Consider the following 26,715-nt stretch of genomic DNA (forward strand, 5'->3'; position numbering starts at 1 on the left):
CCTGACAACAACACCAGGAAATCAATGCTTAGTTTCCCTCTATGAGACGGGATACGGATAGGTGTGGAGACCAGGGTTGGGAAACTGGGACAGAGCCGTGATCTCGCCTGTGTTGATGGAATGGGAAGTGGAGGGTTGAATGAGACGGTAATGGAATAAACAGAACACGTGTCCAGCCATAACAGTGGACATATAAAGATATAAAACTATGTGTGGAAGGGCAGTCCTCCTTCTATAGTAACAGAAAGTGCTCCTGGTTGGACTTTCTCACCGGTGAGTGCACCAGTCCTAATAAGTGAGGCATGGCTGGTCATAGAACACCAGCGTTGTGAAGTCAATACAGACGGAGGATAGGATACGAGACAAGGAAGCTACTCTAGACTATTGAGATCCACCCTCAGCCAGTTTCCCATTCCCACCTGTGGCTATCAACATAGCTAGATAACCAAGCAGCATCAGACAGCCAGACAGCCTGCTGAACACTGAAGCCCTGAGCCTTCACATGATAGCACTTCAAAAGCCCCACACGCCACATCAATGGAGGCCCTGTTCTAGGGCCCAATTCTCCTGTCCCCCATGTAGGATGAGTGGACACTATCTCTCTCATTCTCTCTCACTGACCCACAGAGGAAGAGAGTGAACGACTAGAATTTGAGCGGAAGAGGGGAGCAGATGAGATAGTAGTTGTTATCAGAGCGTGGTTGTCAGTGACATGGAAAGGGAAAGGGGGATACCTAGTCAGTAGTACAACTGAATGCATTCAACTGAAATGTGTCATCCGCACCGCATTTAACCCAGACAGGTACGGGGGGCTTCCCTTATCGACATTCACGTCTTCGGCGCCCGGGGAACAGTGGGTTAACTGCCTCGCTCATGGGCAGAACGACAGAATGTTTACCTTGTCAGCTCGGGGATTCGACACTGGCCAACGCTCTAATGCATGGCAGATCGATGGACAGGGCAGGTTGCAGAGCAGAGAGACCTGTGTCGGAGGTCAACGAAAACACCATCACCTCAGAGAAAGTGTCAAATACAAAAAGGCACATCAAAACAGCAGGACAAGACAAAGTACAACATTGCACAAAGCAGAGAACCACATATCGGTCTTTCGGAGTTCCACACACGTTGACAACCCCTCAGTTGAAACACTATTTTGCACAGCGTATATGTTGTGCAACTCTGAGTGGCGCATTGGAGGGTTACATCAGCTTAAGAGGATGAGCAACCACATCTGAAATATCCCTCAGTAAGAACATAATACTATGGATTTCCTGTCCTATGGGTGGAACACATAAATGTGGGGACTTGTGGTACGGAGAGGGAGTTTATACTGGGTTTGCCCTGGGGTCACACTGCTAACGACGACACCAGGCCCTCTCACCAATTAGCCCTCGTTATTCCCAAAACGCGACATAAGGCTTTGTCCGATGTGATTTAAATCATGGTTTTGTACGTTTGACACTAAATACATTCCATCACTGTCTTCATGATATCCCCTCTTTAAATCATCTATTTTATAAGAGCAACATCAAGCAAGAACCAAAACCCTCCTCAATATGGTGAACATGAAGGCCCTTTTCTCACTGCTGTGCCTCAGCTGGTCTAATTGACAGGTGATGCATTCAGGTCACTTTGATTTGGAAAGTCCCTAACCTGTGTTTCAAAATAAATAAAGAGAGGGGCAGGATGGTGATATTAGAGAGGGTGGGGCCAGGGGTACTGGGAGAGAATGAGGGAAATGGGAACGTGCTCCGGCATTAAAATAATTCCTCTCCTTTGCCACTCTCCTCTCTGATCCCTTAATTGTTTCCACACCATGGCTCACATGAGGGGGTGTGGTGGTGGTGTGAAACTGCCTGATTTGTGAATATATGTCTGAGCATGAATGTATGTGTGTGTGTGTGCGCGCGCGGGTGTGTGTGTGTGTGGTGAAGCACAGAGCTGTGAGAGCACTCTCATGGTTTGTAGAGACTCCAGTCTCTAGGTGTTTCTCACACTGACTTCAGGACAGAAGGAAAGCATGAAGCCTCTAGCCTTGTTATCCCCCAGACCACCCGGACTGGCCCAAGTCTTCCTATCTATACTCTGCCACAATCTCTCAGTGTGTGTGAGTGAGTGAGTGAGTGAGTGAGTGAGTGAGTGAGTGAGTGAGTGAGTGAGAGAGTGAGAGAGTGAGAGAGAGAGAGAGAGAGAGAGAGGACAAATCAAATCATCCTAACACAGATAAACAGAGGTCTTAAGTCACAAAGACAGATCAAGCGGTCTGCCCAGGAAGGATGCTGAGAAGACTCCATCACATGAAGGGTGAGAGGAATGGAGGGATGAGGGAGGAAGAGAGGGGATACAGGGAGGAAGGGGTTCTAGGAGCCTCTGAACCTCTATCCAAATGGGGTGTCCTACAGGACAGAGAGAGGGAACTTACTGTAGCTCACCTTCCATTCATATACAGTCACCTCCTAAATTATTGGCACCCTTGATAAAGATGAGCAAAAAATAAATAATAGAAATCCGGAGCTATATTATATGTTCGGGGAAAAAATGGCACACATGTTGACCCACGCCCTTTGTCCTCCTTTCATCTCAGTGCAAGGTGATACAGCTGGGTGTAGGAGTAGGATGGGTTGGGGTCACAGGGTTGGATGTGTGATGTGTGTCAGCAGCATTCAATTCGTTCATACACCCTGTCCCAAATCAGCCTCGAGCATGTCTGATAGTAACCCTTCCTGACTGGTGGCTGTTGGATGAGATAGAAGAATTGGACGGTGGTTGTGATTCCCTTTAGGCTCTGAGTCAAAACAGATTACATTCATTACAATGATGATGATTAATATATCTAATGTGGATATTACAGTCACCTCCAAAATGATTGGCACTCTTGATAAAGACTATCAAAAACAATACTGTATTAAATAAATAATACAAATACTGAGCTATATTGAATGCTAAAAAACACACACTTTGGAAAATTAGAGAGGTATATTATTTTATATTAATCCAATTGCTCAGAGTAAAGGATTTTGTTTAAAAAGTAATAAAAAAAATTCTCAAAAAGAATTCCTGAAGATTATTATAAATACATGTTTTATTAAAAAAAATGTTTAAAGATCATCTCGGTTTAAGGAACTGTATTGTGGCCTTCCATGGCTTCCTGTTTCACTGGGGTATAAAAATTAGGAAACACGCAAATAAAATCCATTTGTAATCCATCACCATGGTTCATAAATCAGGCAATGAGTACAAAAATAGCTACAGTTGAAGTTGGATGTTTACATACATTTAGGTTGGAGTCATTAAAACTAATTTTTCAACCACTCAACACATTTCTTGTTAACAAACTACAGTTTTGCCAAATCGGTTAGGACATCTAATTTGACAAAAGTAATTTTTTCAACAATTGCTTACAGACAGATTATTTAACTTATATTTCACTGTATCACAATTCCAGTGCGTCATAAGTTTACATACACTAGGTTGACTGTGCCTTTAAACAGCTTGGAAAATTCCAGAAAATGGTGTCATGGCTTTAGAAGCTTCTGATAGGCTAATTGACATAATTTGAGTCAATTGGAGGTGTACCTGTGGATGTAATTCAAGGCCTACCTTCAAACTCAGTGCCTCTTTGCTTGACATCATGGGAAAAACAAAAGAAATCAGCCAAGACCTCAGAAAAAAAATGGTAGACCTCCACAAGTCTGGTTCATCCTTGGGAGCAATTTCCAAACGCCTGAAGGTACCACATTCATCTGTACAAACAATAGTACGCAAGTATAAACACCATGGGACCACGCAGCCGTCATACCGCTCAGGAAGGAGACGCGTTTTGTCTCCTAGAGATGAATGTACTTTGGTGCGAAAAGTGCAAATAAATCCCAGAACAACAGCAAAGGACCTTGTGACGATGCTGGAGGAAACTGGTACAAAAGTATCTATATCCACAGTGAAACGAGTCCTATATCGACATAACCTGAAAGGCAACTCAGCAAGGAAGAAGCCACTGCTCCAAACCCGCCATCAAAAAGCCAGACTACGGTTTGCAACTGCACATGGGGACAAAGATCGTACTTTTTGGAGAAATGTCCTCTGGTCTGATGAAACAAAAATAGAACTGTTTGACCATAATGACCATCGTTATGTTTGGAGGAAAAAGGGGTAGGCTTGCAAGCCGGAGAACACCATCTCAACCTTGAAGCACGGAGGTGGCAGCATCATGTTGTGGTGGTTCTTTGCTGCAAGAGGGACTGGTGCACTTCACAAAATAGATGGCATCATGAGACAGGAAAATTATATATTGAAGCAACATCTCAAGACATCAGTCAGGAAGTTAAAGCTCGGTCGCAAATGGTTCTTCCAAATGGACAATGACCCCAAGCATACTTCCAAAGTTGTGGCAAAATGGCCTAAGGACAACAAAGTCAAGGTATTGGAGTGGCCATCACAAAGCCCTGACCTCAATCCTATAGAAAATGTGTGGGCAGAACTGAAAAAGCGTGTGCGAGCAAGGAGGCCTACAAACCTGACTCAGTTACACCAGCCCTGTCAGGAGGAATGGGCCAAAATTCACCCAACTTATTGTAGGAAGCTTTTGTAAGGCTACCCGAAACGTTTGACCCAAGTTAAACAATTTAAAGGCAATGCTACCAAATACTAATTGAGTATATGTAAACTGCTGACATACTGGGAATGTGATGAAAGAAATAAAAGCTGAAATAAATCATAATCTCTACTATTATTCTGACATTTCACATTCTTAAAATAAAGTGGTGATCCTAACTGACCTAATTTTTTATAGGATTAAATGTCAGGAATTGTGAAAAACTGAGTTTAAATGTATTTGGCTAAGGTGTATGTAAACTTCCAACTTTAACTGTATTTATTTACCACTTACCACTATTAGGACAATAATTAATATGTTTAAAACCACTGGAAATGAAGTGTTGCTCGCAACTTGGGGTCACCAAGTATCCAGGTGCTATGGTCAGATGAGAGGACAATAGAGGTATTTGGCCACAGAAACCAATGGTGATGCATATGTAGAATTTATTTATTAATTTATTTTTATTTCACCTTTATTTCAGGTGGTGAATCGCATCTCTGCATGTCTGGCAGACATATCAGTGTGGATGACGGATCACCACCTCAAGCTGAACCTCGGCAAGACGGAGCTGCTCTTCCTCCCGGGGAAGGACTGCCCGTTCCATGATCTCGCCATCACGGTTGACAACTCCATTGTGTCCTCCTCCCAGAGTGCTAAGAACCTTGGCGTGATCCTGGACAACACCCTGTCGTTCTCAACTAACATCAAGGCGGTGACCCGTTCCTGTAGGTTCATGCTCTACAACATTCGCAGAGTACGACCCTGCCTCACGCAGGAAGCGGCGCAGGTCCTAATCCAGGCACTTGTCATCTCCCGTCTGGATTACTGCAACTCGCTGTTGGCTGGGCTCCCTGCCTGTGCCATTAAACCCCTACAACTCATCCAGAACGCCGCAGCCCGTCTGGTGTTCAACTTTCCCAAGTTCTCTCACGTCACCCCGCTCCTCCGCTCTCTCCACTGGCTTCCAGTTGAAGCTCGCATCCGCTACAAGACCATGGTGCTTGCCTACGGAGCTGTGAGGGGAACGGCACCCCCGTACCTTCAGGCTCTGATCAGGCCCTACACCCAAACAAGGGCACTGCGTTCATCCACCTCTGGCCTGCTCGCCTCCCTACCTCTGAGGAAGTACAGTTCCCGCTCAGCCCAGTCAAAACTGTTCGCTGCTCTGGCACCCCAATGGTGGAACAAACTCCCTCACGACGCCAGGTCAGCGGAGTCAATCACCACCTTCCGGAGACACCTGAAACCCCACCTCTTTAAGGAATACCTAGGATAGGATAAAGTAATCCTTCTAACCCCCCCCCCCCTTAAAAGAGTTAGATGCACTATTGTAAAGTGGTTGTTCCACTGGATATCATAAGGTGAATGCACCAATTTGTAAGTCGCTCTGGATAAGAGCGTCTGCTAAATGACTTAAATGTAAAATGTAAATGTATTTAACCAGGTAGGCAAGTTGAGAACAAGTTCTCATTTACAATTGCGACCTGGCCAAGATAAAGCAAAGCAGTTCGACACATACAACAACACAGAGTTGCACATGGAGTAAAACAAACATACAGTGAATAATACAGTAGAAAAATAAGTCTATATACAATGTGAGCAAATGAGATGAGATAAGGGAGGTAAAGGCAAAAAAAAAAGGCCAAAGTAAATACAATATAGCAAGTAAAACACTGGAATGGTAGATTTGCAGTGGAAGAATGTGCAAAATAGAAATAGAAATAATGGGGTGCAAAGGAGCAAAATAAATAAATAAATACAGTAGGGGAAGAGGTAGTTGTTTGGGCTAAATTATTGATGGGCTATTTACAGGTGCAGTAATCTGTGAGCTGCTTTGACAGCTGTTGCCTAAAGCTAGTGAGGGAGTTAAGTGTTTCCAGTTTCAGAGATTTTTGTAGTTCGTTCCAGTCATTGGCAGCAGAGAACTGGAAGGAGAGGCGGCCAAAGGAGGAATTGGTTTTGGGGGTGACCAGAGAGATATACCTGCTGGAGCGCGTGCTACAGGTGGGTGCTGCTATGGTGACCAGTGAGCTGAGATAAGGGGGGACTTTACCTAGCAGGGTCTTGTAGATGACCTGGAGCCATTGGGTTTGGCGACGAGTATGAAGCGAGGGTCAGCCAACGAGAGCGTACAGGCCGCATTGGTGGGTAGTATATGGGGCTTTGGTGACAAAACGGATGGCACTGTGATAGACTGCATCTAATTTATTGAGTAGGGTATTGGAGGCTATTTTGTAAATGACATCGCTGAAGTCGAGGATCGGTAGGATGGTCAGTTTTACGAGGGTATGTTTGGCAGCATGAGTGAAGGATGCTTTGTTGCGAAATAGGAAGCCAATTCTAGAAGCCAATTCTAGGAAACCAATTCTACTTTGGATTGGAGATGTTTGATGTGAGTCTGGAAGGAGAGTTTACAGTCTAACCAGACACCTAGGTATTTGTAGTTGTCCACATATTCTAAGTCAGAACCGTCCAGAGTAGTGATGCTGGACGGGCGGGCAGGTGCAGGCAGCGATCGGTTGAATAGCATGCATTTAGTTTTACTTGTATTGAAGAGCAGTTGGAGGCCACGGAAGGAGAGTTGTATGGCATTGAAGCTCGTCTGGAGGGTTGTTAACACAGTGTCCAAAGAAGGGCCAGAAGTATACAGAATGGTGTCGTCTGCGTAGAGGTGTATCAGAGACTCACCAGCAGCAAGAGCGACATCATTGATGTACTGTATACAGAGAAGAGAGTCGGCCCAAGAATTGAACCCTGTGGCACTCCCATAGAGACTGCCAGAGGCCCGGACAACAGGCCCTCTGATTTGACACACTGAAGTTGGTGAACCAGGCGAGGCAATAATTTGAGAAACCAAGGCTATCGAGTCTGCCGATGAGGATGTGGGGATTGACAGAGTCGAAAGCCTTGGCCAGGTCAATGAATACGGCTGCACAGTATTGTTTCTTATCGATGGCGGGTAAGATATCGTTTAGGACCTTGAGCGTGGCTGAGGTACACCCATGACCAGCTCTGAAACCAGATTGCATAGCGGAGAAGGTGCGGTGGGATTCGAAATGGTGGGTAATCTGTTTGTTGACTTGGCTTTCGAAGACCTTAGAAAGGCAGGGTAGGATAGATATAGGTCTGTAGCAGTTTGGGTCAAGAGTGTCCCCCCCTTTGAAGAGGGGGATGACCGCAGCTGCTTTCCAATCTTTGGGAATCTCAGACGACACAAAAGAGAGGTTGAACAGGCTAGTAATAGGGGTTGCAACAATTTCTGCAGATCATTTTAGAAAGAGAGGGTCCAGATTGTCTAGCCCGGCTGATTTGTAGGGGTCCAGATTTTGCAGCTCTTTCAGAACATCAGCTGACTGGATTTGGGAGAAGGAGAAATAGGGAAGGCTTGGGCGAGTTGCTGTGGGGGGTGCAGTGCTGTTGACCGGGGTAGGGGTAGCCAGGTGGAAAGCATGGCCAGCCGTAGAAAAATGCTTATTGAAATTCTCAATTATAGTGGATTTATCGGTGGTGACAGAGTTTCCTATCCTCAGTGCAGTGGGCAGCTGGGAGGAGGTGTTCTTATTCTCCATGGACTTTACAGTGTCCCAGAACTTTTTGAGTTTGTGTTGCAGGAAGCAAATTTCTGCTTGAAAAAGCTAGCCTTGGCTTTTCTAACTGCCTGTGTATATTCGTTTCTAACTTCCCTGAAAAGTTGCATATCACGGGGGCTGTTCGATGCTAATGCAGAACGCCATAGGATGTTTTTATCTTGGTTAAGGGCAGTCAGGTCTAGGGAGAACCAAGGCCTATATCTGTTCCTGGTTCTAAATTTCTTGAATGGGGCATGCTTATTTAAGATGGTGAGGAAGGCATTTTTTTTTTTAAATAACCAGGCATCCTCTACTGACGGGATGAGGTCAATATCCTTCCAGGATACCCGGGCCAGGTCGATTAGAAAGGCCTGCTCGCTGAAGTGTTTCAGGGAGCGTTTGACAGTGATGAGTGGAGGTCGTTTGACCGCTGACCCATTATGGATGCAGGGAATGAGGCAGTAATCGCTGAGATCTTGGTTGAAAACAGCAGAGGTGTATTTAGAGGGCAAGTTGGTCAGGATGATATCTATGAGGGTGCCCGTGTTTACGGCTTTGGGGTGGTACCTGGTAGGTTCATTGATAATTTGTGTGAGATTGAGGGCATCAAGCTTAGATTGTAGGATGACTGGGGTGTTAATGCAACCGCTGTGTCAGATTTCAAAAAAATTTTACGGAAAAAGCAAACCATGCAATAATCTGAGTACGGCGCTCAGACGATAAATCAAGCCAAACAGATATCCGCCATGTTGGAGTCAACAGAAGTCAGAAAAAGCATTATAAATATTCACTTACCTTTGATGATCTTCATCAGAATGCACTCCCAGGAATCACAGTTCCACAATAAATGTTTGATTTGTTCGATAAAGGTCATCATTTATGTCCAAATAGCTCCTTTTTGTTAGCACGTTTAGCCCAGTATTCCAAATTCATGAGGCGCGAGCACTAGGTCCAGACAAAAAGTCAAAAAGTTCTGTTACAGTCCGTAGAAACATGTCAAACGAAGTATAAAATCAATCTTTAGGATGTTTTTAACATAAATCTTCAACAATGTTCCAACCGGAGAATTCCTTTGTCTGTAGAAATGCAGTGGAACGCAAGCTAACTATCACATGAACGTGCATGGTCAGCTCGTGGCACTCTGGGAGAGACCTTACTCAATCCCCTCTCATTCGCCCCCACTTCACAGTAGAAGCATCAAACAAGGTTCTAAAGACTGTTGACATCTAGTGGAAGCCTTAGGAAGTGCAATATGACCCTATTTCCACTGTATCTTCGATAAGCAAAGAGTTGAAAAACTACAAACCTCAGATTTCCCACTTCCTGGTTGGATTTTTTTCTCAGGTTTTGCCTGCCATATGAGTTCTCTTATACTCACAGACATCATTCAAACCGTTTTAGAAACTTCAGAGTGTGTTCTATCCAAATCTACCAATACTATGCATATCCTAGCATCTGGGCCTGAGTAGCAGGCAGTTTACTCTGGGCACGCTTTTCATCGGGACGTGAAAATACTGCCCCTACCCCAAAGAAGTTAAGCATGTCCAAGTTTAGGTCACCTAGCAGCACGAGCTCGGAAGATAGATGGGGGGCAATCAGTTCACATATGGTGTCCAGAGCACAGCATTATGAAATCTACCAAGTACCAGGACATTTTTGCAAAGAACCTGGTTGCCTCTGCCAGGAGGCTGAAACTTGGCCGTAAGTGGATCTTCCAGCAAGACAATAACCCCAAGCACACATCAAAATCCACAAAGAAAGCTCCCTCCCAATGTGTTTCATAAACATTTTAGAAAAAGGCTCAGTGCCATTATCCTCGCAAGGGGAGGGTGAATAAAGCATTGAAAACTGGGGTGTCAATAATTTTGATACCTTCCTTTTTAGAAGAAAAAAAGATTACTTGCAAAAACATTATCTCTGAGTAATTGTATTACTATAACATAATAGTATTATTACTAAAAAATTATACTATAAAATATTAATCCCAAATGTTTTTGAGGATTCAATATAGCTTTTATACATGGTATTAGACATAGTATTATTTGTTGATCTTTATCAATGGTGCCAATAATTTCAGAGATGACTGTAATATCCACATTAGATTTGATAATAAGCGTCATCGTAATGAATGTCATCAGGACTTTGCCTAAAGGGAATCACAACCACCATCCTATCAGCCACCCAGGAGGGGTTACTCTCAGACGTGCTAGAGGCTGAGTTGGGACTGGGTGTATGGGCGAATGGAATGCTCTTCTCTCTCTCACACAAACACAAACACAAACACAAACACACACACACACACACACACACACACACACACACACACACACACACACACACACACACACACACACACACACACACACACACACACACACACACACACACACACACACACACACACACACACACACACACACACACACACACACACACACACACACACACACACACACACACACACACACACACACACACACACACACACACACACACACACACACACACACACACACACACACACACACACACACACACACACACACACACACACACACACACAAACACACACACACACATAACCCTGTGACCCCAACCCATCATACTCCTACACCCAGCAGTATCACCTTGCACTGAGATGAAAGGAGGACGAAGGGTGTGTGTCTATTCCTCCGCAACGACCGTGTTCCCAAGACGAGTAAAACACCTGTAACCTTTACCCCCCTCGCACCCCCCACCGAAGGGGTCACCAGCTGTGTGGGTGTGCATATGTGTTTAAGTGAGGGTATCAGCTGTGGTGGGGTATGATCAATGAGTTAGAATGAGGTACAGTGGACAATGTAGGGCGGTTCACACAGTGTGTTTAGTTCTAGGAATGCTAGGGACATTCCTGAAAGAAGCTAGCTAGCTAACAAGGAGTGTCTAGTTGGCAGAAGAGAAGAAGGGACAAAGAAGGGACAAAGTGGGACAAAATAAGGACAGAAGAAAAGGGAAAGGGGACATTAAGGTGAAGCAGTCCTCTAAAGACACAAAAGACAATAATACAAGAAACAACACTTCTATTGCCTCTCCCTCTACGATACGCACTTCCGGTTTGGTTTGGAGCGAGTAGTTGCATTCCGCTTTGCTCCACAGGTAGTATTACAGGTAGTATTACATTTCATTTCATTACAGTACAACAGTTTGATTTGTTTGATCTTAGCTGGCTACATAGCCGTCTTTGTATCCAAGATAATTGTGTAGTCTAGAGTAATTGTCGAGGTTACCTAGCCAGTTAGAGGTTACCTAGCCAGCTACACTTTCAAACAAAGTCAACAACGCAGCCACTGCTAGCTAGCCTATTTCACCAGCCAGCAGTACTATATCATTTTAGTCAATAAGATCTTTTGCAACGTAAGCTTAACTTTCTGAACATTCGAGACGTGTAGTCCACTTGTCATTCCAATCTCCTTTGCATTAGCGTAGCCTCTTCTGTAGCCTGTCAACTATGTGTCTGTCTATCCCTGTTCTCTCCTCTCTGCACAGACCATACAAACGCTTCACACCGCGTGGCCGCTGCTACTCTAACCTGGTGGTCCCAGCGCGCACGACCCACGTGGAGTTCCAGGTCTCAGGCAGCCTCTGGAACTGCCGATCTGCGGCCAACAAGGCAGAGTTCATCTCAGCCTATGCTTCCCTCCAGTCCCTCGACTTCTTGGCACTGACGGAAACATGGATTACCACTGATAACACTGCTACTCCTACTGCTCTCTCCTCGTCTGCCCACGTGTTCTCGCACACCCCGAGAGCTTCTGGTCAGCGGGGTGGTGGCACTGGGATCCTCATCTCTCCCAAGTGGACATTCTCTCTTTCTCCCCTGACCCATCTGTCTATCGCCTCCTTTGAATTCCATGCTGTCACAGTTACCAGCCCTTTCAAGCTTAACATCCTTATCATTTATCGCCCTCCAGGTTCCCTTGGAGAGTTCATCAATGAGCTTGACGCCCTGATAAGTTCCTTTCCTGAGGATGGCTCACCTCTCACAGTTCTGGGTGACTTTAACCTCCCCACGTCTAACTTTGACTCATTCCTCTCTGCCTCCTTCTTTCCACTCCTCTCCTCTTTTGACCTCACCCTCTCACCTTCCCCCCCTACTCACAAGGCAGGCAATACGCTTGACCTCATCTTTACTAGATGCTGTTCTTCCACTAATCTCATTGCAACTCCCCTCCAAGTCTCCGACCACTACCTTGTATCCTTTTCCCTCTCGCTCTCATCCAACACTTCCCACACTGCCCCTACTCGGATGGTATCGCGCCGTCCCAACCTTCGCTCTCTCTCCCCCGCTACTCTCTCCTCTTCCATCCTATCATCTCTTCCCTCTGCTCAAACCTTCTCCAACCTATCTCCTGATTCTGCCTCCTCAACCCTCCTCTCCTCCCTTTCTGCATCCTTTGACTCTCTATGTCCCCTATCCTCCAGGCCGGCTCGGTCCTCCCCTCCTGCTCCGTGGCTCGACGACTCATTGCGAGCTCACAGAACAGGGCTCCGGGCAGCCGAGCGGAAATGGAGGAAAACTCGCCTCCCTGCGGACCTGGCATCCTTTCACTCCCTCCTCTCTACATTCTCCTCTTCTGTCTCTGCTGCTAAAGCCAATTTCTACCACTCTAAATTCCAAGCATCTGCCTCTAACCCTAGGAAGCTCTTTGCCACCTTCTCCTCCCTCCTGAATCCTCCTCCCCCTCCTCCCCCCTCCTCCCTCTCTGCTGATGACTTCGTCAACCATTTTGAAAAGAAGGTCGACGACATCCGATCCTCGTTTGCTAAGTCAAACGACACCGCTGGTTCTGCTCACACTGCCCTACCCTGTGCTTTGACCTCTTTCTCCCCTCTCTCTCCAGATGAAATCTCGCGTCTTGTGACGGCCGGCCGCCCAACAACCTGCCCGCTTGACCCTATCCCCTCCTCTCTTCTCCAGACCATTTCCGGAGACCTTCTCCCTTACCTCACCTCGCTCATCAACTCATCCTTGACCGCTGGCTACGTCCCTTCCGTCTTCAAGAGAGCGAGAGTTGCACCCCTTCTGAAAAAACCTACACTCGATCCCTCCGATGTCAACAACTACAGACCAGTATCCCTTCTTTCTTTTCTCTCCAAAACTCTTGAACGTGCCGTCCTTGGCCAGCTCTCCTGCTATCTCTCTCAGAATGACCTTCTTGATCCAAATCAGTCAGGTTTCAAGACTAGTCATTCAACTGAGACTGCTCTTCTCTGTGTCACGGAGGCGCTCCGCACTGCTAAAGCTAACTCTCTCTCCTCTGCTCTCATCCTTCTAGACCTATCGGCTGCCTTTGATACTGTGAACCATCAGATCCTCCTCTCCACCCTCTCCGAGCTGGGCATCTCCGGCGCGGCCCACGCTTGGATTGCGTCCTACCTGACAGGTCGCTCCTACCAGGTGGCGTGGCGAGAATCTGTCTCCGCACCACGTGCTCTCACCACTGGTGTCCCCCAGGGCTCTGTTCTAGGCCCTCTCCTATTCTCGCTATACACCAAGTCACTTGGCTCTGTCATATCCTCACATGGTCTCTCCTATCATTGCTATGCAGACGACACACAATTAATCTTCTCCTTTCCCCCCTCTGATAACCAGGTGGTGAATCGCATCTCTGCATGTCTGGCAGACATATCAGTGTGGATGACGGATCACCACCTCAAGCTGAACCTCGGCAAGACGGAGCTGCTCTTCCTCCCGGGGAAGGACTGCCCGTTCCATGATCTCGCCATCACGGTTGACAACTCCATTGTGTCCTCCTCCCAGAGTGCTAAGAACCTTGGCGTGATCCTGGACAACACCCTGTCGTTCTCAACTAACATCAAGGCGGTGACCCGTTCCTGTAGGTTCATGCTCTACAACATTCGCAGAGTACGACCCTGCCTCACGCAGGAAGCGGCGCAGGTCCTAATCCAGGCACTTGTCATCTCCCGTCTGGATTACTGCAACTCGCTGTTGGCTGGGCTCCCTGCCTGTGCCATTAAACCCCTACAACTCATCCAGAACGCCGCAGCCCGTCTGGTGTTCAACTTTCCTAAGTTCTCTCACGTCACCCCGCTCCTCCGCTCTCTCCACTGGCTTCCAGTTGAAGCTCGCATCCGCTACAAGACCATGGTGCTTGCCTACGGAGCTGTGAGGGGAACGGCACCTCCGTACCTTCAGGCTCTGATCAGGCCCTACACCCAAACAAGGGCACTGCGTTCATCCACCTCTGGCCTGCTCGCCTCCCTACCTCTGAGGAAGTACAGTTCCCGCTCAGCCCAGTCAAAACTGTTCGCTGCTCTGGCACCCCAATGGTGGAACAAACTCCCTCACGACGCCAGGTCAGCGGAGTCAATCACCACCTTCCGGAGACACCTGAAACCCCACCTCTTTAAGGAATACCTAGGATAGGATAAAGTAATCCTTCTAACCCCCCCCCCCTTAAAAGAGTTAGATGCACTATTGTAAAGTGGTTGTTCCACTGGATATCATAAGGTGAATGCACCAATTTGTAAGTCGCTCTGGATAAGAGCGTCTGCTAAATGACTTAAATGTAATGTAAATGTGTTTGCCCAGACCCAGACACCTTGTAGTAACCCTGAGGAAGCATGGGGAGGACAACCATAGCAACACTCCCAACACCAAGGACACAAATCTGGCATACCAGCCCCACACACACAATTACAAAGGGACAAATTCTATCCTATATATAATACAGTGTGAGGATGTGCATGTGTCAATGAGAGAGAGAGAGAGAAAGAAGGAGAGATATAGAAAGAAAGAAAGAAAGAAAGAAAGAAAGAAAGAAAGAAAGAAAGAAAGAAAGAAAAAAAGAAAGAAAGAAAGAAAGAAGAAAGAAAGTAGAGAGAAAGTAGGAAACAGAGAGGGTGTCAGATGTTTACCAACACTCATGAGGAATTAGTGACAGTTAGACACATAATTAACATTAATCTCACAGGCCTACAGCAAATAGCACCAGGAAAGTATTGGTGAACAATTTGTCAAGGATTCAGTATGTTTTTCCTCTTTTCTCTCGTTCGCTTCTGACCATAAACAGGACCACATGTTCTATGGGAGAGGATGGTTTATGCCTGCTGGGATGTGAGGACTGCTCGGTGACCACAATAACAATTTGGGAGACAGTCAGCTCTTCCCAATGGACCATAACAACCCCAGCCCTCACACTACCAGCAGGGGAGAACCATCAGGAGCTGTTATGAGCTGTGTGTGTGTATTTATATAGTATGTGTGTGTCCATATGAGGCTCAGAAGTGTGTGTAAGTATGTATGCATGTTTGAAGCATCATAGGGGAGAGTGGGGTAAATTGAGCCAAAGGGGTAAGTTAAGCCACCCTTGTTTCTAGGAAATCATACACAAAATTAATCATTTCACCAAATATTTAGGAAGAGTTCATCATTTCATGGAGTCTGAAGGGAAAAACCAGATGGGAAAAGAGGTAAGCAAGTTAGGTTTAAAAAAAAACTGATTTTCACCAAATTAAAATTATTTATCATGTTAGACGTTCCATGACGCTTTTATTTAAGCCAAAGTAGATAATTTTAAGATTGCTCTATACATCAGTTTGGTTCTCTATAAGCTTCAATACGAGGTCCTAAACCTAGCATGAAAGTGCATCCTTGTATCTGTGTGGGCTAATATAGTCCAAATGTTTGCCTTAGGGTAAGTTGAGCCAATGGCCATGGGGTCAGTTGAGCCAATGGTTGAGCCAATGGCAAGTAGAGCACATTTACCTATTTTCTTGTAATGGAAGGCATTATCACTGGGATATGAGGTACCACCAGGGCCTATGTTAAACGTGTAGTTTAGGTGTGTTAAAAGATGGTTAAAATTATTAAAAGACAAAGTTATTGTGATTCAGTACAGAGATTTGTAGGCGGCTTAATTTACCCTGCCCCACGGCTCAATTTACCCCATAAGTTGTACCAAGAGACCACTTTTTGGGGACAAGCTATGTTTTCAAAACTGTAATGTTAACATGAATTTGTAATATTTCCAGGGAGACACAACATCCTAAAATCTATGTAGATATCATTGTTAGAAATAATACTATATTTCCCTTGACGGAGTGATACTGAACATAAATAATTGACTTAACTTACCCCACGGTCCCCAACTGTTTCTATCACTGTAATGTCCAGAAATGCTCCTCCTCTTAACGGCTCATATCCCTGCATTGATTGGTCAGTTAAGGGTCCGCTCCATCAACCCTGCCCCGCCCCGGGACACTGCCCCATCACCACCCTCATACCCAAGACACATCAGGAGATAGGGAGGGAGGTTTGGAGAAGAGTTAAGGGAGGGGGGGTCAGGTGAGGGGGAGACAGAGCGTCCTGGACCACATCCCAAATCAAACTCTTACTGGGGTGTGAAAGCTCAAATATAGCCCCTGACACAGGAACTTGGGAACATCAGACCCTCTCAATCCCTTTACGGCTCCCGCCGACCCCGCTCCTCCACATTCCAACGGTAATCTGGAAAATACCGGCTTCGAAATATCAACCAACCGTATCTCGACACGGCTGCTGCTCCACTGCCTCCCGACGCCATTCGCGGCCGTAACCGAAACTAAACTTTACACAGACCAGCCGCGAAGGCTCCCTCGGCGGAACCCAACCGCCGACATGACAAATGCTGTAAAAACAAAGGAACCGCACCGTTCCTTCTCCACCGAATGAATTGATTTTCCTTTGTTTACATGCTATGAAACTTGTGTTGGGTGCCAGACCAACATTGCTCATAAAAGGAAACACTTCACATGCTCTGGGAATTGAAACCATGGCTCTGTAAAAGTCAATAGTGCGTCTCATTTGAATATGGTACGGGATAATAGGGAAATTGTATTTTGTGTTCCTCTGACGTGGTCCTCCAGTAAGTCACTCTTGGTTAACTTGATGGGGAACATGAAGTCCCACTAACCTTACATTTTTACCTTGTTTTACTCATAATGGAGAAGGGAAAAAAACACATCTTAGAGTGCTGATCTAGGATCAGTTCCCCCCTATCCATATACAGTTATTCATTATAATCTCAAACTAAACACTGATCCTCTATCAGCACTCCTACTCTGAGACTTTGTGAATACGGGCCCAGGTCTTTGACAGTGCTTGTCCATCTGTGAGTGTATGGTAGTGAGTTACCAGCGTGTAGAAACACCCTGCCCGCACCACGTACCTGCACGAAGCCACACATCACATGCTCCCCAAACATGGGCAGGCTGGGCCGGCTCTCGCGGTACATGTGCAGAGTGTATATTGTCATGACGACGGGCTCGGGCTCTGTGGCGGCCGACTCGTCCGTCACTAGGATGTTGATTATGCTGTTGCCCAGGCCGACCGGGTAGTTTGCCGTTCTGTGGAAAAACAGAAGCAGAGCTTCTCAGAAACAATGTCCAGGGAGGTCCAGGGAGACGAAACACACATAAGTACAAGCACACACACAGAGCGGAGAGATGAAAACACACACACACACAGGATGGTGAGAGAGAGGACAGGGGGCTGAGGGAGATTATACAATCATTCCTAAATGTCACGTTTAGCGCTATGTGTGTGTGTGTGCCTGTCTGTGTGTGTGTGTGTGTGTGTGTGTGTGTGTGTGTGTGTGTGTGTGTGTGTGTGTGTGTGTGTGTGTGTGTGTGTGTGTGTGTGTGTGTGTGTGTGTGTGTGTGTGTGTGTGTGTGTGTGTGTGTGTGTCTGTCAGAGGTCAATCCTCTGACCCCAGTGCTACTGAGTCTAATGGGTGCTAATCAGGGATTGGCTGCCGAGATCAAAGCTGCAGACATAAGAAACAGAGTTCTACAATCACACAGAGTAGAACTCAGAATGACATGGAAACATCCCCTGACCAAAACACCACGGACTGAAAACACACATACCCAGAATTCAGATGCTATAACTAACTTACATCTATATTATAGCACTGGAAATTATGTAAAAATGTACCACCAGCCACTTTAAACAATGCCACCTAATATAATGTTTACATACCCTACATTACACATCTCTTATGTATATGTATATACTGTACTCTATATCATCTACTGCATCTTGCCATCTTATGTAATACATGGACCACTAGCCACTTTAAACTATGCCACTTTATGTTTACATACCCTACAGTACTCATCTCATAGGTATATACCGTACTCTATACCATCTACTGCACCTTGCCTATGCCGTCTGTACCATCACTCATTCATATATCTTTATGTACATATTCTTTATCCCTTTACACTTGCGTGTATAAGGTAGTAGTTGCGGAATTGTTAGGTTAGATTACTTGTTGTTATTACTGCATTGTCGGAACTAGAAGCACAAGCATTTCGCTACACTCGCATTAACATCTGCTAACCATGTGTATGTGACTAATAAATTTGATTTTGATTTGATTTGATTTTTTTTAGACCTGAAGACTGGGCAGGTGTAAGTGTAACTGATGTGAAATGGCTAGCTAGTTAGCGGTGGTGCGCGCTAGCAGCCTTTCAGTCGGTGACGTCACTTGCTCTGAGACCTTGAAGTAGTGGTTCCCCTTGCTCTGCAAGGGCCGCAGCCTCTGTGGAGCGATGGGTAACGATGCTTCGTGGGTACCTTCAGTATGAAAGGGCTTGTTGGAGATCTAACTATATGACTGCTAACACCTACCATCTCATTGAATGTGACCCAGGATACATTTGAAAGCCCAGCTTGTGACTCACAGGGTGAAAGGTCATGGCTGGGAGGGTCTCACCTAGGTCCTCTGTGCTCGTCCAGGTGTATGTGACAGGCTGGGCTGATGGGCTCAGGGCGGAGGCGTAGGGTCACCACGTCAAAGGGGACCTCAGCACGGTAGTCCTTCACCCAGGGACTGAAGGGGGGGCTGAGGGTCAGAGGGGGGTCTGTGTACAGTTGTCTGAGGTGGGGGTCCACACAACGCTCTGATACACACCACAGGGAGAGAGAGAACAGATTATACACAGATAAAAGGTCTTGCACACGTCACACCGTACGTGGACCTAGCGTTCATCTGCCGATCGTTCAGCGCGCTGTGTTTTAGGGACCACCCTCTGTAGTTTTCATGCGACTGTACATGCGAAATTGGAGCGCACTCTAAATTACGTTCAGAGGTGTTAAGTACTCTCGGCCAGCAAACGCCATTGGTGTGTCTGAGCCCAAAGATATTCAGAATACTGTTCACATTTAACCATCAGAAGGAGCATCAAAGAACAAAGATGGTTATCTAAAACATGCATGCTCAGTGTGTGTGTGTGTGTGTGTGTGTGTGTGTGTGTGTGTGTGTGTGTGTGTGTGTGTGTGTGTGTGTGTGTGTGTGTGTGTGTGTGTGTGTGTGTGTGTGTGTGTGTGTGTGTGTGTGTACGCGCTTATTATCCACATTCAAAGGGATTAAAGTTAAAGACATTCACACCAAAACACACACACACACAATAATGTAATGGGAGGATAAAATGTTAATACACATAGAAGAATGTTAATAACAAAGTCCACACGTGTTGAGCACAAGCCCAGAGAATGCTCTCTTCCTGTGGAGGCAATTGACTCTGGTGTGTGCCAACCTCAAGCAGTTTGCACATTCAGGGGGCACAGTATAGGGCCACCTACACACCCAAATGAATATTTTACCTCGAACACTGCAGCAGCTTAATATTTTACCCCGAACACTGCAGCAGAAGCAAGCTCCTTCTCTGCTCTTGTTTGCGTGAGGCTACATCAAGTTTCCCAGGGAGGCTGTGAACCCAGCTGTAGCCAATTGCATGATTGTGTTCATGAGTCTGTTATTACAGAATGTGAAACAATGTTGTGTATCTTAACTATTGCATGATTGTGTTCATGAGGTGTATGTTTACTGCTTTCATTAAATCATGTATGGCAAAGAAATATTGTTATGGCCTAAAATACATGTTGATCATATGGGCAGAATATTGTAGCCTAGGCCTATTTAAATTCGTTAATATGGGTATATAAAGTGTGGTGCCTTGAAAGCGCCTCAGCTACAGCATTTGTTTGTCTGAAATGGTACAGTATGGCTTTTTAAATGCCGCCACTAAACCTTCTCTGGAGATAGTTTCAAGCGCCACTGAACGGCCATACTTGTCGGTAGGGGAATGCCGCTTCTGAAGCGGGGCTAAAGTCCATCACTAGGCAACCAAAACTGTCAATCAAATTGCCTCGAGCTCCCTGCAAGCAGCCTGCCTCACTGCTGACTGCGCGCAGACCACTCACTCATAAAAAGTACTTTGAAATTCGTTAAATACAATGACTTTTAGCGGAAAGAAAACACATATACCCTACCATTATTCTGCCATACCAAGCAAAAAGGCAGTAACTGCTCATTTGGTCGAAAATTTGTTAATGTAATTTTTTATACATTAAAATACATGCTTAATCATGTGGACACGTATACTCCCTCTATTGTATTGCGTTTGGGAGAAAATGGGGGTCATATTAGGAGTAACTGCATAAAGTTACTGTGAAACTAAGGTAAATAAAAGCAATTTTTCTCAGTGCCACGATATGCTAGGTTGAGCAATATTGTTGTCAGGCAAACAATACCGAACATTGTATGCCCGAGGAAAATTGTACTGCCTGAAAAGGTACAGATGCTTCTGATGCGGCACTGTTTTTTTTATATTGTCTGAAAGGTTATAAATTGTTGCGATCGACCCGTTACTGTAAAGGCGTCATATGTATGAAAATTGTTCGGTTAACTTGGAGATAATGCCGTCAGTGAGGGTTATGCGACAAGTATTTATTTGCGGTCTGTTGTTCCAGTTTGTTGGTGTAGCTTTCATGCGCCGGGATATCTTTTCCACGTGCAGAGCATAACTTCGGATTCCATTGCTTTGTCCTGCTCCTCTGAGAATATGAATAATGAGGGTAGCGGTGAAAGATTATTTTAAGCAGAATATTTGGATTATTAGCATAAGAAAGAATTGCAATTCGATTGCTGGACTGTCATAGCCATCCATCCAATCTTTTTTTAATTGAAATGTCGGCCTTTTACGAGATACATTTTTTCTGCATTAAACTGAACAAAATGAGTTATGCTATAACCTACAGATAACATTCTGCTCATATGAACACATTTATTTTAGGCCATATAAAGAAAAGCTATGCATGATGTAATGGCAAGGATCAAACAGAAACATTGTTTCACATTCTTTAATAAAAGACGCGAACAGAAATAGGCTATATAGCTGGCTTAACAGTTTCCCTGACAAATAGGCCTATAAGGAAACTAGATGTATATCGACAACGTTGAGTGAGCGAGAGGGTCTGTGCTCTGTGTAGTACCTTCCACAAACAGTTTTGCTCTGCAAAAAGACATGTAAGCCTCCCAGTGTGGAGCTCTGGTGAACTCAGAGCGTCACATTTCCAACCATTGAGATATACAGCATTCTAATTCCAATCCATTTCTATGCATCCTGTTGGTGAGGTGCTCCAGAGCCAACCAATTAGCCGACACCTGAGCAGCGCCTCACCTCTGTCTCCAGGGAGGTCCTGGGAGCCTGAGTGTTGGTCCCACCCGGTCTGTGTCTCTGCCTCGTTGGTCCTATGGGAAACATGGAAGACTGTCATTATTTAGAAAATAAATGTCCCATTGGAACAGGGATTAATGGGAACATCCACTCAGTCATTCTGAGGACTTTCCTTGCAATAAAAAAAACAAGAGTGATGACAGACTTTAAGCCCTCTAATAAAATTACCTTTGTGTATTTCAAGCACATTCACAGTCTCACACAAACCAACTACACAAATATGGATATAGTAAAAACACATATGGTGATCACACACACACACACACACACACACACACACACACACACACACACACACACACACACACACACACACACACACACACACACACACACACACACACACACACACACAATCTTTCCTGGCCTGCGTCAACATTCCAATTGGTTCCCTTCTGGCCTATACGAGGTCCAGAGGTGATTATCAACACTTGTCAACACGTGTGTGCGCACGCTTGTGCTCACCTGTAAGTCTGGTTCCTCTGCTCTGTATAATGAGAACAGATTCTGTCCAACAATGCTGAGAAATGTCGCCCACTCCCAGACTCCTCTGCTCTAGGGAACGATCGAAACAGAAAGTCTTGGATAGGAGAGCGCTGCGGAGAAGCTGCGGGATAAAGCTGGATATAGACAGGTTTTCAGTTACTGGGAATACAGACACTCTAAATAACATGATTACAATCTTGAACCACTGAAAGTGTTCTGTAGCATTGACTACATTATGCTTTACAATTAATCTGGTTATATTCTATACAGTGCATTCGGAAAGGTCTCAGACCCCTTCTCCACATTTTATTACGTTACAGCCTTATTCCAAAATGGATTAAATCAATGTTTCCCCTCATCAATCTACACACAATACCCCATAATGACAAAGCGAAAACAGGTTTTTAGAAATGTTTGAAAATGTATTACAAATAAAAAACTGAAAAACCTTATTTACATAAGTATTTAGACCCTTTGCTATGAGACTCAAAATTGAGCTCAGGTGCATCCTGTTTTCATTGATCATCCTTGAGATGTTTCTACAACTTGATTGGAGTCCACCTGTGGTAAATTCAATTGATTGGACATGATTTGGAAAGGCACACACAGATGTCTATATAAGGTCCCACAGTTACCAGTGCATATCAGAGCAAAAACCAAGCCATGAACTCGAAGGAATTGTCCGTAGAGTTCCGAGACAGGATTGTGTCGAGGCACAGATCTGGGGAAGGGTACCAAAACATGTCTGCATCATTGAAGGTCTTCAAGAACACAGTGGCCTACACCATTCTTTAATGGAATAAGTTTTGAACCACCAAGACTCTTCCTAGAGCTGGACACCTGGCTAAACTGAGCAATCAGGGGAGAAGTGCCTTGGTCAGGGAGGTGACCAAGAACCCGATGGTCACTCTGACAGAACTCCGGAGTTCCTCTGTGGAGATGGGAGAACCTTCCAGAAGGACAACCATCTCTGCAGCACTCCACCAATCAGGCCTTTATGGTAGTGGCTAGACGGAAGCCACTCCTCAGTAAAAGGCACATGACAGCCCGCTTGGAGTTTGCCAAAAGGCACCTAACGGACTCAGACCATGAGAAATAAGATTCTCTGTTCTGATGAAACAAAAATTGAACTCTTTGGCCTGAATGACAAGCGTTACATCTGGAGGAAACCAGGCACCGCTCATCACCTGGCCAATACCATCCCTACAGTGAAGCATGGTGGTGGCAGCATCATGCTGTGGAGATGTTTTTCAGCGGCAGGGACTGGGAGACTCGTCAGGATCGAGGGAAAGATGAACAAAGCAAAGTACAGAGAGATCCTCGATGAAAACCTGCTCCAGAGCGCTTAGGACCTCAGACTGGGGCGAAGATTTACCTTCTAACAGGACAACGACCCTTCCAACAGGACCGTACGCACACAGCCAAGACAACACAGGACTGGCTTTGGGACAAGTCTCTGAATGTCATTTGATTGGCCCAGCCAGAGCGCGGACTTGAACACGATCAAACATCTCTGGAAAGACCAGAAAATAGCTGTGCAGCGACGCTCCCCATCCAACCTGACAGAGCTTGAGAGGATCTGCAGAGAAGAATGGGAGAAACTCCCCAAATACAGGTGTGGCAAGCTGGTAGCGTCATACCCAAGAAGACTCGAGGCTTTAATCGCTGCCAAAGGTGCTTCAACAAAGTACCGAGTAAAGGGTCTGAATACTTATGTAAATGTGATATTTCAGTTTTAAATGTTTAATACATTTGCACAAATTTCTTAAAACCTGTTTTTGCTTTGTCATTATGGGGTATTGTGTGTAGATTGATGAGGGGAAAAAACTATTTAATCAATTTTCGAATAAGGCTGTAACATAACAAAATGTTGAAAAAGTGAAGGGGTCTGAATACTTTCCGAATGCACTGTAACAGAGACTAATGTGGAATAGAGGTTTACCAGTTCAAATGGCCCTGGTGTCCTCAGCTGACGGAGGAACTGGAGGAGGAGGAGAGTCTGGTGTTCTGGCAGACAGAGACCGTATGTCCCCCCACAGCCACCATACTGACCAGAAACACACAAAACAAATTGTGAAGGTTAATGGAATTACGATATCCATAAAACTTTCTCTCTGAAATTGTCATGTTAAAAGGAGTCCATCGTCGTTGCCCTCATAGTATTGTGTGCTTTATTAAGTTAAACAGTTGTTTAGTACCCTCTGTCCATCGTCTGTCTCAGTGTGTGAAGGGCTCTTCAGACTGGCCTGTCCACTGTGTGCTGGGAGCAGGAAGAGAAGAGCATCTTCCAGGATGAACTCTTTTGTGATCTGTCCGTCAAACACTGGGTCCCTCAGCCCATCAAAGTGCAGGTCAGTCTCAGCCTTTCAGACAGAGATTAAGGGAAACTTTTAGCAATGGCTTTCATTCAAGGGACTGTACTGAATGTAAGCACGTTCTGCCACCTAGTGGATATATGAGTTATCTTAATACTGTAGGAAACGTATAAATGGGTGACAACACAATGACCTGCTCCCTTCCCTCTACCCTGACTCACACTTAGAGGTCTGAACGTATTGGAGAGGTGTAAGCACTGAGGGGAATTCAAGGAAGGAATTAGTCACATTAAACCAAGACATGTTGGTCTTCCTAAGATGAGTACATGGAACAGGCTATACAGCCTACAGAAGGAAATATCATCATGTGTATTGGTGGCTCGGGTTATAAGAGTGGAACCAATGGACACCATGTTTGGAATCTGGAAAAAGGGGAAGGAATCTTTGGGTCAAACCAATTACAACACTTCAAGGGAGGCCCTTTAAGTGTAATGGTTTTTATAACTGTGACTAGTTGTATCACTCAGCAGTGTGCATGCATGGGTATGTGTGTGTGTGAGTGCACATGTGTGTTTGTATGCAGCCCACATGTATGCAGCACAACAGCTAAAATACTGACTCTCTCTTCTCTGCTCAACTCGGAAGTTACACTACATGACCAAACGTATGTGGACACCTGCCCTGAGGTCAGGGCTTTGTGCATGCCAGTCAAGTTCTTCCACACCGATCTCAACAAACCATTTCTGTATGGACCTCGCTTTGGGCACATTGTCATGCTGAAACAGGAAAGGGCCTTCCCCAAACCGTTGCCACAAAGTTAAAAGCACAGAATCATCTAGAATGTCATTGTATGCTGTAGCGTTAAGATTTCACTTCACTGGAACTAAGGGGCCTAACCCAAACCATGAAAAGCAGCCCCAGGCCATTATTCCTCCGCCACCAAACTTTACAGTTGGCACTATACATTGGGGCATGTAGCGTTCTACTGGCATCCGCCAAACCCAGATTCGTTCTTAGGATTGCCAGATGGTAAAGCGTGATTCATCACTCCAATGGCGGCGAGCTTTACACCACCCAGCCAACGTGGTAAACTTAGGCTTGTGTGCTTCTGCTCGGCCATGGAAACCCATTTCATGAAGCTCCTGACAAACAGTTATTGTGCTGACGTTGTTTCCAGAGGCCGTTTGGAACTCAGTAGCGAGTGTCGCAAATGAGGACAGATGATTTTTACGCGCTACGCGCTTCAGCGGCCCCGTTCTGTGAGCTTGTGTGACTTACCACTTCGCGGCTGAGCCGTTGTTGCTCTTAAAAGTTTCCACTTCACAATAACAGCACTTACAGTTGACTGGGGCAGCTCTAGCAGGGCAGACATTGGACGAACTGACTTGTTGGAAAGCTGGCATCCTATGACGGTGCCAAATTGAAAGTCACTGAGCTCTTCAGTAAGGCCATTCTACTGCCAATGTTTGTCTATGGAGATTGCATGGCGGTGTGCTCAACCTGTCAGAAACGTGTGTGGCTGAAATACCCGAATCCACTCATTTGAAGGGGTGTCCATGTACCTTTTTATATATTTTGTATGTTGCTGTCTTTGAATGTTGCTAGTATCACAGTCTTATGGCGCCACCTAGTGACTACTCTAAAAAAACATCAGTAGAGAGCGGCTACAGTAGCAACGTGCCGACCCAGCAATAACCCCCTCTTACCTTCACTATGACAGGTAGAAGGGAACCACTGAACTGAAGAGTGAATGTCATCAGCTGGAAACACAGGAGACACCACCTACAGGAGAAACAGTCACATAGACTAGTGACAAATCAGAATGACGCACACAGATTAATAATTGAACAGTTGTGAGGTTGATCCGAGGCTGGCTAACCTGTGCCGAGAGCTAGGCTCCTCATTGGTCAATGCTGCCGCCCTCAACACCTGACCTATGACCTCCTTCACCTGGTCCAATGCCTCGTGGGACGCAACAGGACCCAGCTGCTGGAGAAGAAAGGGCTTGAGCTGAGAGAAGGAGATGAAGAGAAGGAGAAAGCGAGGGTGAAAAAAAGAAAGACAGAAAGAGAGAGAAAAAGAGAAAAAGCGATAGAGAAAGAGAGAGGGGGGATAAAGAAGTTTTGTCAGTGTTAAAAAAGTCTGAAGAAGTTAAAGTCTGTACCCAGCAGAGTTGGATAGATTC

The 26,715-nt window shown here is 45.5% G+C and overlaps 1 protein-coding gene across 1 annotated transcript in view; it reads right to left on the reverse strand.

Moving 5' to 3' along the window:
- The window catches only part of LOC139565770 (cadherin-like and PC-esterase domain-containing protein 1), an 89,895-nt gene that overhangs the window by 22,881 nt on the left and 40,299 nt on the right, over positions 1-26,715 (reverse strand). Inside the window, exons 7-14 of the mRNA XM_071386311.1 lie at positions 26,410-26,540; positions 26,237-26,312; positions 24,414-24,578; positions 24,158-24,262; positions 22,195-22,349; positions 21,673-21,743; positions 18,924-19,110; positions 17,373-17,550 (exon numbers count right to left, since the gene is read on the reverse strand). Coding sequence (XP_071242412.1) covers positions 17,373-17,550; positions 18,924-19,110; positions 21,673-21,743; positions 22,195-22,349; positions 24,158-24,262; positions 24,414-24,578; positions 26,237-26,312; positions 26,410-26,540 — 1,068 coding nt within the window. The remainder of the gene's footprint in view (positions 1-17,372; positions 17,551-18,923; positions 19,111-21,672; positions 21,744-22,194; positions 22,350-24,157; positions 24,263-24,413; positions 24,579-26,236; positions 26,313-26,409; positions 26,541-26,715) is intronic.

Source organism: Salvelinus alpinus, chromosome 37 (genome assembly GCF_045679555.1).
Source record: "Salvelinus alpinus chromosome 37, SLU_Salpinus.1, whole genome shotgun sequence".
NCBI classification, from domain to species: Eukaryota; Metazoa; Chordata; class Actinopteri; order Salmoniformes; family Salmonidae; genus Salvelinus; species Salvelinus alpinus.